This window comes from Myiozetetes cayanensis, unplaced genomic scaffold (genome assembly GCF_022539395.1).
Source record: "Myiozetetes cayanensis isolate MyiCay16 unplaced genomic scaffold, myiCay2020 scf34, whole genome shotgun sequence".
In the NCBI taxonomy this organism is placed as follows: Eukaryota; Metazoa; Chordata; class Aves; order Passeriformes; family Tyrannidae; genus Myiozetetes; species Myiozetetes cayanensis.
In genome coordinates this window covers 2,620,263-2,637,418 of record NW_026087566.1, presented here as the reverse complement: position 1 = coordinate 2,637,418, position 17,156 = coordinate 2,620,263, and the positions used below count along the sequence as shown (strand labels likewise).

Sequence of the window (17,156 nt, the reverse complement as noted above, 5' to 3'; positions counted from 1 at the left end):
GCTCTCCAGGGTAGCCCCCCGGCCCGGGAGGAGCCCTCTGGATCTGTCCTGCATGTAGCAGGGGAGACCTGATCCCCCTGCCCTCGGAGACAGGGACCTCAAACCCCGGGCCAGCCCCAGCATTCACCCGGTGCACCAGCTGGAGATGGAGAGCACGCAGCCCCCTGGAGGAACCTGCCTCTGCCCGAAGACACACTTGGAACCCAGAGCTTTTGTGTTATAAAAATATTCCGTGCTTTATTTACTCTGTGGTAGAAAAATAACATGGCCAGGACCCCAGAGCTTCCCGCCAGGGCAAGGGGAGAGGTGGGGGGCAGAAGGCTCCGCTCCTCCAAACCCCCTGCCCACCCGACTGCCCTTGCTGGGTGCCCTTGCACCCTGCCACCCTCGTGCTGCAGCGGCTCTGGAGGGGACACTGAGGCCGGAGGGGCTCCTGCATCCTTGGGGGCCAGAGGAGGAGATGAGGTCCGGGAGGGGACCCCGCCGCTGTGGAGCAGAGAGCAGCACTGGCCGGGGGGGAGCCCCGGCTGAACCCCCGCTCCGCCCCACGCCCCCAACACACCCCTGGGGACAGAGCCGCGGGGGGAGAACAAGAAGGCGACACGTACATTCTTAGTGACGACTGCGAAAGCAAACCTGAGGCCGGGCTCCCAGCCCCTGCCCCAGCAGCCCCGCGGGGGGAGCAGGGGGCTGCAGGGCTGGTGCTGGCAGAAGCGGAAAGCCGAAGCTGGGCCTCTTAAAAGGAACATACAGGAAAACCATGCGACAAATCCGCTGCCGTTTTATACAAGGGCATGAACACCAAAGAGCCGGACGCCAGCCTGTGTTTCAGGGCAGCACGGAGCAAATCCTGGGGGCAGAGCCCACCCGCCGCCCCCCCCGGCACAGAGACACAAACACAGCACAGTCCCCACAGCGCCAGGGCCGGTGGCGAGGGACCAGGTGCCTGCCCGTCACGACTGGGCGTGAGGGATCCACTGACTGTCCACGGGGCGCCGCAGCAGCTCCTCCACGTGCCTCGCCACGTCCATCGTGTCATCCAGGTCGAAATCACCCTCAGGGTCCAGCACGGGGTCGGGGCTGCAGGAGGCAGGGGGTGAGGAGGGGACTGGCTGCAGCAGGATGGGGGCAGGGGATGTGATACCTACTTCTGGGTGTACATGTTGTAATGGGGCTGGGAGCAGACGGCAGGCGAGGGTGCCTGGTCCATGTAGGTGGCCCCTCCAGGGGCAGAATCGCCTGATGCATTGACAAACCTGTGGGGACAGGTCTCATGAGTGCTGGCACAGGACACGATGGGCACCCTGGGGGTGAAGTCACGCTCTGGAAATTTTCACCCCCTCTGAACAGCATCTCCCAAGGCTCAGCACCAACATGGCCATAGGCAGCTGAGCTCTACAGTGCCCTGAGCTGGCAGTCACCCCTGCCAGCTCGACAGGGTTAATCCCATGGGATCCACTGCCCAGGGTCTGCCTTTGGGGTCACACTTACTCTGGCACCACTTGCTTGATCTGTGGCTTCACGTATCCATCCACGGCTTTAGCTAGAGGGAAGGAGACAGCGCTGAGGCCCCAAGATCCTGCTCATGCCACGAGCCTGTGGCAGTGCTGGGGGCTTCAGCTGCAGAGCCCCTGTGGGGCCAGTGCAGCCCCGGGGTGGGGGATGCTGTGAGCCCCAGCTCCACGCCAGCTGGATGCACAAAGGAGGGGACACACATGGGGTGAAGGGACAGCGCTACCTGGCGTGGACTCACAGAGAACCGGCGTGTAGTACTTGGAGAACACCTCGTCCTTGGGCCGGTCAGGGAACACGTAAATAAGGTAACTGAGGTCCCCAAGGCGGTCGGCCAGGGAGCGGATGGAGAAGTCCCTGGTGGTGAAAGGCATCAGGTTCCAGAACATCCTCTCAGCTGCAAGACAAGAATGAGGACCATGGTGATGTCCAGAGCCAGTGGTGGCTCCTGGCCCCGCTCTGGACACAGGCTGTGAGGTCACATTAAGCAGGAAAACAGCATCTGGGTCAGAGGGTTCACCCTGGTCACTCCTCCCTGCTCTCGCCAGTGCTCAGGCCCAGTGGCAGCCATGGCTGCAGTGAGTGAGGGCAGCGCTGCTCCCCACAGGGCAGCTGAGGCATCCCGTGGGCTCTTGCACTCGCCCCTTTCCCAAGGAAAGCTCTAGCGTGCCCACCATGGCACTGCCAGCACCCCATGAGCATGAGGCGGCCAAGCCCCAGGTGGGGGCCAGGGACACTCCGTCTGGGAGTGCCAGTGCCCGGCACACACTCACAGGAATCGAACTTCCAGGCGATGGTGATGCCACCGATCTCCGAGTCGCTGAAGCGCAGGAGGAAAGTCCCGTCGGGCTTGTTGATGAGCAGGTCGTGTGCCTGCTGCTTGTTGACGAAGCCCAGGATGGCCCTAGGCAGAGCAGGGCGTCAGGGCAGGGGGCTTGGGCTGGGCAGCGCGGGGCAGGGCGGCTCTTACCCGTCATTCCAGTGCGGCTTCAGATGCTTCTTCAGCACCTCCATGACCCCGTCAAACCACTGCCAGAAGGTGTAATTCCTCCCGGGCAGGTTTTCCTGTTGAAATCCCCAGAAAATGAGCACTCCTGCCACCGGCCTCGGAGCTGCTGTTACACAATACAGCCACTGGATGCGGCAGCAAAGACTCAGGGACCTGGACTGTGGGACTCCAAGGTGGACATGCCCCATACAGCCCCCCAGCACAAGCAAGCACTGGGGGCTTGTGCCCACAGCTCTCCTGCACACATTCCAGGCCGCTCACCCGGTTGAACTGGGACCAGGACACCGTGGTGCTGCTGTAGTCCTCCAGGTGGGAGCTGGTGCTGTTGAACAGCTTCTGTGCCAGGAACACCAGGTTCTCCTTGGTCAGCCCGCGGCTGCTCTGCACCTCCGCCTTGAACTTCATGTTGAGCGCCTCGCAGAGCTGCGGCCACTGCACCTTGTCGGGCACGGCGAAGGGCACGCGGCCCTGGGGGCAGAGACTGGGGTCAGCACCAAGCTCTGCCTGCTGCCCCCGGGCATGTCCTGCCAGGAGGCTGAGCCCGACTCCCACAGCCCCCCCGGGGCAAACGGCCTGTCCTGCCCCCCACGGCCCTGGCACTCACGGGCTCGGCAAAGGCATTGTCCCAGAGCACAGTGGCTGTGGCGTTGTTGTCCTGGCTCCCGTGCACGATCACTACCACCGGCAGGGACAGCGTCTGCCAGGAGGAAGGAGACCAGAATGGGCTGTGGGGCACCACAGGAGCGCTGCCTGTGGGCACCCTATGGCCCCAGCCCAGTCCCACACCTGTGGGCATGGTGTCTGTGGCTCGCCTAGGGCCTACAGAGGGGACAGGGCTGGTGGCTTTACCTTCACCTGGAAGACCAGCTCGTTGCCACCAACACTGAACTGCGACTCGAAGAGGATGGTGAACTTCTCTTCCGTCACTGACTCGGCCCCACGGCGATCCGAGCGCTTGATCCGCTTCAGGGACTGCAGGGAGACATGAGGGGTGAGCACAGGGGAACAGATGGGGACACCAGGGTGAACACAGGGGGACATGAGGGCAGGCGGGGGCGCTCACCATGTTGCGGAAGTGGGCACTGAGCGTTCCAGTGGCCTGGTGATACTCCATCACGCAGCAGTTGTTAAGGATCTCCCCACTGCTCTCGCTGCCATCAGAATGCAGAGGTCAGGGGCCCACCAGGGCTGGGAGCCATCTGAGGTGCAGGCCCCCCCACACCATTCTCCCCACTGCCTTGGCAGCCCCAGCCACCCACTACACCCCCCCAGCCCCCGGCATTACTTGCGGGTGCTCTCGTTCTTCAGCAGGGCCTTGGCTTGCTGCTCACTGATGATGGTGGCCTTAACCTGGGGGGGGTTCATGTGCACGTTCAGCTTCCCCCCCACCAGGAGCCGCACGGTGGCTGCGAACTTGGTCTGTGTCTTCAACACCTGGGGGGGCTGCTTCTCGATGATGAAGGTGCTGGGGGAGCAGGAGGATTAGGGGGGGTGGGCAGAGCAGGGCCAACCCCACCCACTGCCTCAGTCCACCCAGACCCCACCAGTACCTGGTGACCAGCGCAGAGATGATGTCGGTGATGGTGCCGTTCAGCTCTGACAGCATCTCCTCCACGGGGCCCGGGATCGGCAGCTGCTGGCACAGGTGCTCAGCGCGGCGGATCTGCTGCCGGTTCTGCCAGATGATCTCCGCCAGCTTCTCGCACCTGAGGGGAGCAGGGCTCAGCACATGCTGCAGCTCAGCACCCCATCCTGCCCTGCCCCACCAGGCACCCACCAGGTCTGCAGCACGTCCAGGGTGCCCTCGGGTGGGCCCCCGTTCCCTGCCAGCTGCTGCCGACGCTTCCACTGGATCAGCTCGTCATCCAGGATGGTCGTTTGCTGCTTGCGCAGCAGCTGCAGCGTCTTCTGGTGCTTCTCAGCCAGGTCCTGCGAGGTGGGATGGTGTCATGGGCCACAGGGACAGCATCACAGGAAGCAGAGGACAGCATCACGGGGGACAGGGTGGCATCACTCACCACGCGGTACTGCTGTAGTGTCTGGGCCTCCCGGTGCAGCCAGGCCTCCAGCGACGCCTTCTTCTGTTGCAGCGTCGTCTCCCGAGACATGCGCTCCTGGGGGCCCAGCTGAGAGAGCTGGGAGAACTGGGCTGGGGGACAGGTCATGGCGTTAGGGCCAACCCTGCCAGTGCCCCGGCCCCACACCCCCTCAGCCCCTCACCCACCTTGAAGGCGCATGTTCTCCTGGTACTGGATGATGAAGTACTCCTGTGTCTGCTGCAGCTTCTTGAGCTCGTTCTCCGAGTCCTGCGTGATGAGCCGCAGCTCCTCGAAGGTCTGGTTGATCTGCAGGTGCTTCTGGGACATGGCATCCACCAGGGAGCCAGCGGGCGAGGGGCTCTGTGCAGGGCATGGGGCACGTTTAGCATGGCAAGGGGACCCTCCCTGTTTTGTTGGGTGCTGGGGGCACCCAGAGCACCCCCTGCCTCGGGGCTGCTCCCCTCATCATGCTGGAGTCCCTGAGCATTTCTCCAACCCTGCAGGACCCTCTCCCTCACCCCTCCCGGCTCCCACTCACATTGTTGGCCTCCCGCACCAGCCGCTGCTCATGGTAGAGGATGTGCCGGATGCAGCGCACCAGCTCCATGGGGCACCGGTCATACGTGTTCTGTAGGAGAGCACAACCTCAGCCAGGCACAGGGCAGGGACCCCCCAGTCTCACACCCCCACCCACGGCCCCCCACTTGCCTGCAGCTGCGTGGCATAGTGCCCCAGCTTGATCTTCAGCAGGAAGCCATCCTCACCCACTTGATGGTCTGCCTTCTTCTGCAACTCCTGGATCAGCCCCTCCAGCAGCTGCGTTGCCTTCACATTCTCCTGGGGGTTGTCGAGGTCAATGGAGTCCCTACGTACAGAGCAGAGAGCATCAGGGTAGCCCATCGGTGCCCACCAGCACCCCTGGGGCAGCTGCTGCTAAGCCCAGCACCCCCTGGGGACAGGACCCCCAACTCACCATGCCTGGCTCTCGATCCACTGTGACAGGTAGTGCCGCACCTCGATCGGGAAGTGCTGCCCGTAGAGCGCCTGCATCTGCCGCAGGGCTTCGCCCTGGAGCTGCTGGGCCTGGATCCACACGGCCATGGCTCAGCACCTGCGGGAGACGGGCTGTCAGGGCACCCCTGGCAGACAGGCGGGCGCTGTGCTGCACAGGGTCCAGCCCCAGCTGTCCCCACACCCTTTGCAGGAGCTTCCGTGTTTTCCCTTGCAGGAGTCTCTGGAGTCTCTGGCGCTGCCAGCGCTGTCTCCAGTGGCTGAAAGAAGGGGCGTGTGGGGGCTGGGGACCCTGGCTCTGAGTCACCCCCTCTTTTCTAGGAAGAACCCTGGGGGTGCCCGGGGCCAGGGACGCGCCTCTGCGCGGCCTCTCCACATGGTTCTCATTTCCCCTCGCTGCGCCACGGGATCGCAGCCATCGCTGGCCACGCAAATGAGGAAACGGGGCTGAGGGGAGGGAGGGCTGGCCAGAAATCCAGGGTGACGCAGAGCAGAGGCCCCCCCTGCGCTCGCCCTGCTCCTGCCCACACCCTGGCAGTGCTGACGGGCAGAAGCAGTCCCGGCCCCAAGGGACCACGTGGCACCACAGACCCCGGTAGGTCCCTGATCCCAGGGCTACTGCATGACCTATGTCCTGGTGGAGACACACGAAGCTTCTCAAAGCAGTTTTGGGGCAGCGCTGGCTCCATGCAGGAGCACTGCCAGGTTCCACCCGCCATACAGCCTCAGCTCCCATGGGGCAGCCAGGGATGGGACAGCAGAGACAGCACCTCTGCTAAATCCCAGTGCATCCCCTGGGCAGTCACACCTGGTGGCTGAGTGTTTGAGGGTAATACAGTGGTGCTCAAGGCTCCCCCCCCAAGACGAGGAGGCAGCAGTAAATAGCATTTAGATACACTCACACCCAAACCTCCTGGGATCTAGCACCACACAGAGGGGCTGGGCAGATGTGCAGGACCTCGGGCCATGTCCCAAGGCCGAGTGATCATCACAGGACCCCATCACTGCAATGGCTGGTGGCAAGCAGAACGACCGGGCCAGCGGGGGCTGTGGCTCCCCAGCTCCCCAAAGCACTTTGTTCAGCCTCAGAAACACCCCACGGCCCACACAGCTCCAGAAGAGCTGATAGGGTCCCTCAGTCAGGGGCACACGCTGGGGGACAGAGGCAGCGGGTCCGAGAGGAGCAGCCACGGCTGGAGCCCCTGAGCCTGGCACACCCACCCCTGAGCAGGAAGAGGAACAATAACCCAGAGCTGGCTAAAAATGAATTTTTCCCTTATAAAAAGGGAGGAACGTTTCCACATTCACAGAAATCACCAAGCTAGAAATGCTGCTGGCAAGGAGGGGACTGGGGAGGCATAAGAACGCCAGCAAGGAGGAAAGGGAAGGTGGGATGGCCATTAACAGGACAAGCTGCTGTTGGAAATTGAGGATGCTTGATAAGGGGCAGCGGTGGCAGGGCCAGGAACAGCCCTGGCCACGACACCGCCACCATGACACAAAAAACCAAAGTCCCCAGCACTGCAGGGACATCTGCATGGACACAGAGCAAACAGATGCTGCCCTGCCTGTCGAGAAAATGGTGATCTCTTCCCATTTCGTGGTGACAAAACACTTCCTACTCCACTCCAGTGTGTTGTTAAGCAACGAGTCTCCAGCTGGTCTGTGGTGAGCCAGCAGGCACTGCGCTCAGCCAGCGCCAGCCTGGGAGCAGGAGCACCAATATCGCATCTGCCTCTACAGGGGACCATGCAGCTGCCAACAGTGGCACTGCTCACCTGGTGTGTGCCCCAAAACACCACTCATGCCAGGCTTGGGCACAACCTCCATGGGCACCGTCAGTGCAGCAGTGGACATTTCTGCAGGCACCTCATTTTGGTTTCCTGCATCTCACCTGTGGACTGACAAACCAAACCTCCCCGTGGGCCACTGGGTGCCCCAGCACAAGCCACCAGTGCTGCCTGCCATGAGTAGATGAGGCTTTTGGCCCTGAGACCCAGCAAGGCTGATGCAGCAGCTCAGTTTTGGCACGAGCTGCAGCACCATGGTCCCACTGTGCAGCCAGAGCCACCACCGCCAGCTTTTCCAGGCAGCCCTGCCTTCTGTGCCCAGCTGCTGCCTGCAGCCACTGCCTTGACTTGGACCAAGCCGAGCACCACTCTCCAGCACCACACTCTCTCGTGGCACCACTGGCTTCCCAAGGGGTGGGAGACCGAGGATGGATTCACCCCTGTGCCCAGGGACTGGTATTCAACCACCTCAGTGCCACCACCCAGCCCACCAGCCCCAGCGCTCTCCGTGGCTCCAGCACCGTGGCAGGGCCACGGCAGCCTCAAGCGCTGCCACGGGTCAGCTGTGCTGCAGCCGCCAGCCCCACACGCACTCCCAACAACTGCAACAGGCAGATAATTGTAGTGGTTTAGGCTACTTTGCATTTACTCGCTGGCAGCGAGCTGGAACCCACCCGTCACTGCAGCTCGGTTAACCAGCAGCGCTCGACAAGCCACAGCAAGGCGCTCACCGGAGACTTATCGCCTGCGAGGCGGCACAGGCAGCAGCTTCCCGGGGTAGGAGCAGGGCTGAGGAGAGGGACCCCAGTGCCACGGGCAGGGACCCCAGCCCCACAGGGACCATGCAAAGAAGGCAGACACCAGCAGTCATTGCTTCTGCCTCTGACAGCCCCACTCCCCGCTGCCAGTGGGGAGGCACTGCCAAACCCAATGCAAAATCCATGAAACCCACCCAAAAGGGGCTCTCAGAGGGCCGGAGACAGCACTGGGGAAGAGGATGGCGGGGGAGGCTGGCAGCACTGCTGGGGCTGGGGACAGCCAGGGGACTGATGCGACTACAGCGGGGAAGGGTTTCAACCACAGTGGCAGCGGGCTGGCGCCAGCAACAGGTCCCAAGCTGCAGGAGAGCCGAGTACATCCGTGGGCAGACAAAAGGAGGGAAATGCCTCACGGGGTGAGGCCGGCAGTGGCAGTTTCCCACGTGCCACGGGACACGGGCAGCAGTCACCCTGGGGCTGGGGCACGCTCCGCACGGGATGCTCCTCGCAATCAGCCGCGAGATGCTCCCTGCACACAGCCATCCCGAGGACCTTTCCGAGGGCAGGACACCCCTGCCACGGTGCTGGCACAGCCCTCGACAGCAGCCCCTTGCCCAGTCCCATGCCCCGCAGGACCGGGCAGGGGTCCAGGGCCACGCAAAGCCCTGGGGGGACCACAGCAAAAGCCTCTGGCTGTAACCCCACCACCACCACCACCCCACTCCCGCGCCGGACACACGCAACCCCTCCGCCGCGGCGGCTCCCGCACTGCCCTTCGCCCGTCGATCTGCCGGCCCGGGGGTCTCCGGAGCGGTGTCCTGCCCCGGCAGGGTCCCGGCGCTGGGCTCCGGCGGCAGCGGCCCTGCGCCCGCTGCGCCTCCCGCCGCAGTAAACACGGACACGTGGTTTCTCGGCACCTCCGGGAGCCCGCGATCGCTTCCAGGTCAGAGCCGGCCCTGCTGGCGGCCGGGGCCGGACCCCGCACCCCCCGCACCCCGCTGGTGCCGCCGGGGGGGCTCCGGCGCTGCCCCAGCCGGCGCTGCCCCTGCCCGCGGCGGGCCCGGCGGGAGGGTCTCCCGCAGCCCCCAAGGTGGGCAGCCACAAGCAAGGTCCCTCCAGGGCACGATCCAGCCCCCAGCCCGGCCCGCGGGACGGTGGGGACGGCACCCGAGAGCAGCCGCTCCGCACACGCGAGGGCTCTGGTTCCACCAACGCAGACACCCCACCCCTCCACCCACACCGGCCCCCTGCCCGCCCCGGCTCGTCCCAGGGACCCCTTGGAGCCTGGTGCGGGGTGCCCCGTCCTGCAGCCGCACTCACCCGGGGTCAGGCCCCACGCAACCCTCCGGTGTCCGAAGCCGGGGCAGCCCGGCCGCGGCTCCAGGCGGGCGCTGCCGGCACAGCCGGGCTCCCCTTTCGCTGGCTGCGCGCTACAGGAAGGAGCAGAGAGCAGCTATTTCCTTCCAAAATGTCAGCTGCCTGCGCAGGGCAGCCTGCCCTGGGCTGCTGGCAGCCACCTCTGCCACGGCTGCCTGTGGGGTGCGGGCTGGGGAGCGGGGCCAGCACACCCTCCAGCTCGGCCCCGCATGCCTCCCACGGTGCCAGAGTGGGCACAGCCTCTGTCCACAGCAGACTGACCCCCTGAGCCCCCCTGGCTGGCCAGCAGCCAGGGTTGGGACGCCAGGGACCACTGCAAGAACTCAGCATGGGGATAGACAGGACCTACTCACCTGCACCCCCCAACTCTGCTCACACCCCCACAGCGCATGGCATCGGGGTAGAGACTGCACCGGGAACACCCAGGTGCTGGTGAGCGGCCCCCAGACCCTGTCCCTGCTCGCAGCTGCAGCCAGGGTTGGGGGCACCGAGGCACAGCGGAGTCAGCACAGAGGGCCCAGGGCAGCTCGCGTGTTTTACACCGGCCTGTGGTTTCCAGCTCTGGCTGGGAGGCAGCAGCCAGCACGGGAGCGAGCTCCTTCTAGAAGCTCCGTGCTTTGATGGGGTTTGTTTGTCTCCCACAGAAGGTGGTAGCAGCCGACGGCTTCACCCCGGCGGCGTCGGGGAGGAGGCAGCTGAGTGCCCCAGCCCACGCTGGAAACCTCTGAGGCCAGGCACTGTGAGGCTCATGAAGGAGGTAATGCTGACTCTGTTAACAAAATGTGCCACCCTAGGGCAGAGGCAATGGGTTCCACAACCAGTGGGCAGAGCCGGGACCAGTAGCGCCAGGACCAGCTGGGTGTCCCGGCAACTCTGGGAGCCAAAAATGGAGAACTCGAACTGTTACAGGAACAAAGAAACCTCACATGTGACCTGATGCTGCCCAGGGGGGACCACCAGCCCCTCACAGGCAGAGGTGCCCCAGCTAGGGACAGGCACCTCAGGGATCAGGGACAGGGGCTGCCAACAGCTCTGCTCACACCACAGGTCAGGGGCTGTGCCTGCCTGCCAGCACTTGCCATCCTTGGGAAAGGTTTTTCTCCTCTCTTCAGATTTCCTCTTCCAACCACAGAGGCCTAGAAACCTGGTCAAACCAAAACCACCAAAATACCAAACAAAATCCCAGCAAAATCCCTTGAATCCAAGGGCTGGGACTATGAAAGAAAACCACCATGGTGCACCAAGAGCCGCCCCGGGGCAGCCACAGCCAGATACAGGTGCTGTCCTGACACTGGTGGGATTCCCCCAGACACTGAGGATGTAGCAGGACCAGCACTGGTGGGCAGGACACACCACACAGCCACAGTGGCAGAGCCCAGCACCCAACCAGCCCATGTCTCCGGGAGGGGACATGCCAGGGAACTCAAAGAAGGGATTTTCCCTCCACACTAATAATGACCCACCCCAAGCCCCTGTAGCACCACACCAAGGGCACAGCCCCAGGGTCCCACAGGTCCTGCACCAGCCCCCAGCATTGAGGCCACATCCAGCACAGCCCCTGGCTCAGTGATAATCCCCGCTCAGACCTGCACCAGCCCAGAAGGGATGTGATGGGAGAAGGACCTGAGGATTAAGCTCATTTCAGCATCGAATTAGTCCTGATTGGGGTCTGGAGACACAATTTCATTTTCTCTGCCATGCTTCAGTGAGCACACACAATGGCACTAATCCAGCCACAGCCAGGCTGGATTTTCTGTGCAGGACCCAGGTGGGTTGGGGGTGATGGGGGCAGTGCTGGCACCGTGCTGCTCCAGCCACATCTGATTGCCACACGCTCCTGCTCCCCACGGGCCTGGGGACATGGTGCAGGAGCCTCTTTACCACTGGCACAGCCAGCATGGCATGGGACGGGCTTTTTGGATGGCTGGTGAGCAGGAACAGGCAAAGGGACACCGGAGCAGCCTCTGCATCCCTCACCACACTCCCAGGGTTCATTTCCATCAGCTGCAGCAGCTCTGCACATGGAGATGCTCTCACACCAGCTCTGCGGAGCAGGATGGAGAGGGGTAAAGCCTTGCCTTTGGAAGAGGGGATACAGAGACACCCAGGGATGTTGGCAGGAGGGGAACTAGTCAGAGAGAGAATAAAACAACCAAAACACCAACAAAATTCTCAGTCAAACCCAGACAAGGGTGAAGTACAGCATGCATCCACACGCACACAAACATGTCTAGGTGGGAGAGCTGGGTTTCAGGTTTCCTGGCCCTGGGATGTGTTCTGCAGCCCCCTGGAGCAACAGCAGCCACTGGCAGTGCCAGGGCAGAGCCTCTACCTTTGGGGTGCACCTTGAGCCCCACTGCATCATCTCTGTGAGTGGGGCCAGGGCAGCTGCATCCCCGGGGCTGCAGCCAGGGCCAGGTGTTCACACCAGACAGGACAAAGATCATTTTATAGCAGTTTTGGCTGGTGAGAGGGCTCAGAGCTGCCAGGAAGAGCTGCCTCTTCTAAAAGCTTTGTGAGGCCATTGAACAAGAGAGAGACAAGAGGCCAGACAGAGCAAGCACCCAACGCACGGTGGGCAGGGCTGAGCTGACGCTGCTCTGGCTCTTCAAGGCAGCAGCTCCCCAGCACCAGCCTTTTCCCCAGTTCCCTCCCCAGCAGAGCTCTGCTATAAACCAGAACCTACAGCTCATAACACACAGTTACAGGGAAAATGGAGATTGCAAAACTCACCAGTGACTGTTTGAACCAGGAGAGGGGTTGTGACCACGCTGGGGTTCAGCTACTCCGCTGTGGTTGCCCCAGCCCAGTGAGCAGCTGCCTGGCAGCCCATCGCTCCCGGCGCGGTGGGAAGCGGGAGCTGGCACTCAAGGAAGCACCGGGCACGGAGTGCCTGTGAGCAGCCAGAGCTCCCAGCCCCTCTGGTGCAGCCAGATGGGTGGATTCTGCTTTATCAGCAAGTCAGCTCAGCCCTATCAGCCAGGAAGCCGTGTTCACAGTGCCTCCCCCTCGATGTTTCCCAACACGGCGGGAGAAGCGGCGCACGGCAGCCTACCTTTTATCAGCCAGCAGATGTTGCTAGAACTGTTGCTGCACGTAAAATTCAGGCATGCCCAGCGCCACTTGGATCCCTGCGCCAGCCACGCGGTGCCAGGGTAAACACCCCCGCCCCCTTCCTCCCGGGATCAAAACACTTGGGGGTTGCAAAATAGACACCCCATGAAAGGAAAGGCACGCCACAGAAACATTACAGCTGTCGAGGTTACTTTTCCCCGAGCGTGCCGGAGCCCCGGAGCCAGCAGCCGGCACAGCCTCCCAGGCTGGAGCTGCCTGTGCAGCCTCAGAGCTGAGTCCTGACCTGTCCTGGTGAGGCAGAGACTGGAGAGCCCCTGCCCTCGTCTCCCATGGCCCGGCTGCCCCACGGAGGGTGCTCCAACAGCAGCACCCACAGCGTGTGGGACACGGGGAGCCGCCACAGCTGCACGGCCAGAGGGATGTGGCCCCCAGCACAGGTACCCAGGGGATGCTGATGGGAGGGAGGGAGGTCCCACTCGTCAGGGTTCTCACCAGCTCCCCACGGCTGCCGTGAAGGACAACCCAGTTCACAGTCATTCCTTGCAAACCAGAAAGTCATTTCCCAGACGACGGGGCCGCTTCACTGTACTCGGCCCAGCACAGTCACCACTCTCCACCCACGCCGTGGACGAGTGCAGGGAGCAGGGATTTTTTGCAAGCAGAGTATCTGGGTTTTGCTATCACTCGAGAGAGAGCTGGGAAACCCCATGGCAAAGCTTTTGCAGACACTATGGAGTCAGCACTTCCCCTGCAGTGAGAGGGGAATGCCCCTCCATAGGCTCTGTGTGCCCTGTGCTGAACATCCACAACTGCAGCTCCCTGTCCAGTGCCAGCATCCCTTGTCCTGCTCCAAACATCAGCCTCAGCACTAGGCAGGCACAGCACACCCAGCCAGGTGGCTCTAGTGACAGCTGCAGGGGCCAAACACCCCTGAGGGAGGATACTGTCAAGGAGCCACGAAATGCAGAGTGGGTGACAGCCACCCATCACTCCCCTCTCCCAGCCCAGCCCCTGGCACAGGCTGCTGGCATCTCTCAACCTGAACCAGAGCTCCTCCTCCTCCTCCTCTTGTGCTGCACACACCACACAGCCCATCCCAGCCCAGCCCTCCCTGGCCCAAGGGATGAGCCACTGCCCAGGAATGGTTATAAAACCCAGGGAGACGGTCTCCATCCTCACATCCGGGACCTTGGAAGCACATCAGGTCAGGTTGTGATCCCAAAGGCTTCAGGAGCACCAGGGCCGGGGCAGGTGAGCCTGACACATCCAGTGCCTCCCCTCACCTGGATCCACACGCACAGGGCACAGCCAGGCTCGGCACTGGACCCAAGCAAACCTCTCTCCAGCAGGGTCACAGCACTGGTGCAAACCTCGGCTCAAAAGCACTCCAAAGGAGCACTGCAGCTGCAGCCAGCCCAAGGCCATGCTCCCCACCATGGGCCTGGGGCTGTCCTCCTGGAGTCAGGACCTGGAGGGGAGAGCTCTCGCAGTGCAGGGCTGCTTCCCAGGGCCCATGGTGGTGGACAGGCTCTCCAGAATATCCCATGGTGCCCACACCAACTACCTTCACATATGTTGCTGCTGGGGCTCTGGCTGTTCCGAGTGCAGGCATGAGCACTGTGGGGACACGGGGTGACTGAGACAGCCCAGGGCCAGGAATATCCTGCTCTAACCAGGTGACCCACAACCCAGGGACATCGTGTGCCATGTCCCTGCCACGGGCGAGCCATTCAGCCCTGCCCTGTGCCCAGCCCTGCCTCCCCACTGCAACGCACCCCAGACCCCGCAAACAAACTGCTGCTGGTCACCGCCTGTCCCCGGCCCGCCCAGCACGACACACGGAGACTCGAACGAGCCGACGGCCCCGGGCCACAACTGCCACTGGAAGTGTCACCGCGCCACAGGGTGCGCTCGGCAGGGCCGGTGCGAGCCGGGCACTGGACCCCCGAAGCCGCTGGGCGCCTCGTCGGGAGCTGCCCGGGGCCGGCCGGGCACGGAGCCCTGACAGCTCCGTATCCCGCTGGACAGGTGGCCGCGGCTCCCCCGGGCTCGCAGTCACCAAGCCGCGCCCGAGCTGGGTGAAAGGCCACCGGGCGCTGCGGTCCCCGCGGTGTCACCGCTCCCGCCTCCCGCCGGGGCCCGATCCCACCCGCCCCGCGGCGCGGACCCGCGTGTCCCGCGGCCAGCAGCGGGGCTCGGGGGATTACCGCCACCCCGGTTCGGTGTGCTGCCTGCGGCGGACCCCGCCACCCCGCCGCTGCACGGGACCCGTCCCGCTGCCCCGAACCCTCCCCTCGGTCTGGGATCGCGGTTCGGAACCGCTCCCCGCGGAGCGGGAGGCGGGAACCGGCCCCGCTCTGCCGGGAGAGGAGCGCCCCCGTTCCGGGATGCGCCGCGGCACCGGGACGGGCCCGACGCCCCCGGAGCGGCCCCGTTCGCCGCCTCCGCCCACCCCGCGGGCCCGGCCGGGGCCCCCGCAGCGCCCCGCGTTCGGCACGGCCCCACCGGGAGCTGCGCCCGCCCGGGGTTACGAAACACCCGCAGCGCGCACTGGACCGCCCCAAGCCCCGCCGCACCCCGCCCGGCCCCGCCGCGGGAGGAGAACGGGGCCCCGGCCCGGCCCCGGCGGCGATGGCGGCTCCGCGCCCACCTGCGGCCGCGGCGGCGCCTCCGCTGCTCCGGCGGCTCCCGGCGCTCGGCTCCGCCGCCCCCGCGCCCCGGCACTGCCCGCGCCGCCCCGCCCTCCCGCGGCTCCGCCCCCGCCCGCCCCCGCCGGCACCGGGCACCGGGTAACGGGACCGGTGCCGGGCACTGAGTAACGGCACCAGGTAATGGCACTGGGTTAGTGACACCAGCGCCGGGTCTTGGCATAGGGCGCCAGAAGTGGGTAGCGGCACTGGCACCGGGTAACAGCACCGGGCACGGGCAGAGCCCAAAGCAGTTACAGGCTTTCAGCACCGACTCTGGCAAGGCACAAACCAGCACCAGAGTTTGGCACTAAGTACCGGGGAAGCCCAAAGCTTCACGGGGCCTCGGTGCTGGGAGTAGGAGTGACCCAACTGGTACCAGGTGGCCGCAGACATGGCTGCGGGGCTGCCTCGTGCTGACACCGGGCCCTCCGTGTGAAGCGACCGTGGCTGCCTGATGCCCACTCCTGCCACAGACTGATCATCAGGGCTGATGTCTCGTGGCCATGTGCACGGCCAAGGTCCCCAGCGCTGCCGCAGACGCTGCATCCACCTCTCCTGAGCTGCCACATCCCCTGCACGCTTTGAGGAGACCCAAGGCGCTGCTGGCTCCTGCGGGATTCCCCAAACACAGAAAGGTGGCAGCAGCCATGAGAAAACCATGCTGAGGGGCTCTTGCACAGGTGCCACCCACAGCAGAACCCTCCTGGCAGCACTGGCACTCCAGGGGCATCCCGGGTGACAGATACCCTGGGCAGGCAGTCGCTGTGCAGTGATGGGCAGGCGTGGTGGCAGGAAGCAATACTGGGTGTGCTCGTTCTGCCCCAGCGCTCACACCCACCGCATGGGATCTCCCAGGCTTTCACTTTCATTACCAGTTCATCTTCTGTGGCCTGAAAAAAACTCTGGAGGGAAATTCAGCTGGCCCAGGGCCCTGTCCCGTTCTGGGCTGGTAGAAGCACAGGTGACCCTGCCTGGGATGGTGAGCACCCAGCTCCAGCCTTGGGAATCTGGGAGGGATGGGCTCATCTCTCCTTGTGCCGGCGCCAGAACAGAATCGCTCTCGGACAGTTGATGCACTGGCAATTGCAAATCACTTGGCCACTGCGTCAGAGCACAGCCCCAAGTTCCCACCTCTCCATTGCTTTTGTACTAAAGTCCTCCAGCTCCAGCTCCTCACTGCCTTGTCCAGCTCCTCATGTCCAAGAGATGAACACCTGTGGGCTGGGCAGGCACCAGCACAGCACCTGCTCCATACAAACAGCAGCCACAGACCAGAGCTTTCTGACTCAACTCCTCCCCAACAGCCTTACTCTGTGCCCAGAGCAGCTGCAGTGAACGGGACGGCCCAGGAGGATGAGTGACTCCAGCCTGAGCAGACCCCATCTCCCACCAAATGTTTTGCTGCCTACACTCACCCACTCTGTAGCGTTTCATGCACAGGGGCTGACCCATCGCTGCTGAGGCACTGCCAGCAGAGCCCTGGCTGCAGTTCCAGAGGTGCTCTGGACCTCTCAGGTGGGTGAGCTGCAGCCCCAGAGAGATAGGGACGGGTGCCCAGCACGGGGCCAGCAGCTCCCACACTCCCTTTTGTCTGTATCCACTGAGACAAAGGAAAAGGAATGAGGAGTGCAGTGCAGGGCCCCGGTCCCTGCCCGCCCTGCTCAGCTGGGACGTTCTCAGTCCAGCGAGTTGCATCACGCAGACACGGCTTTCACAATCCCTGGCCCACATAACCCATCGGCACAGTCAGCCGGGCACCGGCTGCTCGGGCCAGGGAATCAAGGTCACACAACAATGTCTGTGGCTGCTGGGGCTCCATCTGAGCACCGCAGGTCCAGGGAAATCCAGAGGGGCTGGGACGCGGCACTCCCTGTGCCAGGGACCCACACAGCCAC

General features: G+C 63.9%; 1 protein-coding gene across 3 annotated transcripts; it reads right to left on the bottom strand.

The window, feature by feature from the left end:
- Nucleotides 1-210: 210 nt before the first annotated feature.
- LOC126646354 (signal transducer and activator of transcription 5B) lies at nt 211-15,282 on the bottom strand. Of its 3 annotated transcripts, XM_050327649.1 has the most exons (19): nt 15,222-15,282; nt 5,534-5,671; nt 5,269-5,425; nt 5,099-5,188; nt 4,746-4,920; nt 4,540-4,670; nt 4,299-4,450; nt 4,072-4,227; nt 3,807-3,986; nt 3,585-3,672; nt 3,371-3,493; nt 3,126-3,218; nt 2,783-2,989; nt 2,483-2,577; nt 2,286-2,416; nt 1,739-1,909; nt 1,492-1,543; nt 1,149-1,256; nt 211-1,080 (listed from the first exon to the last, which is right to left on the bottom strand). In XM_050327649.1, exons 2-19 carry the CDS (start codon nt 5,659-5,661, stop codon nt 954-956), a joined length of 2,364 nt encoding a protein of 787 aa, XP_050183606.1. In that variant the 5' UTR covers nt 5,662-5,671; nt 15,222-15,282; the 3' UTR covers nt 211-953. The 3 variants fall into 3 exon arrangements, with proteins under 3 accessions (XP_050183606.1, XP_050183607.1, XP_050183605.1); XM_050327650.1 differs by lacking the exon at nt 15,222-15,282 and having other exon boundaries at nt 1,754-1,909; nt 5,534-7,861; XM_050327648.1 differs by lacking the exon at nt 15,222-15,282 and having other exon boundaries at nt 5,534-7,859.
- Nucleotides 15,283-17,156: the final 1,874 nt, after the last annotated feature.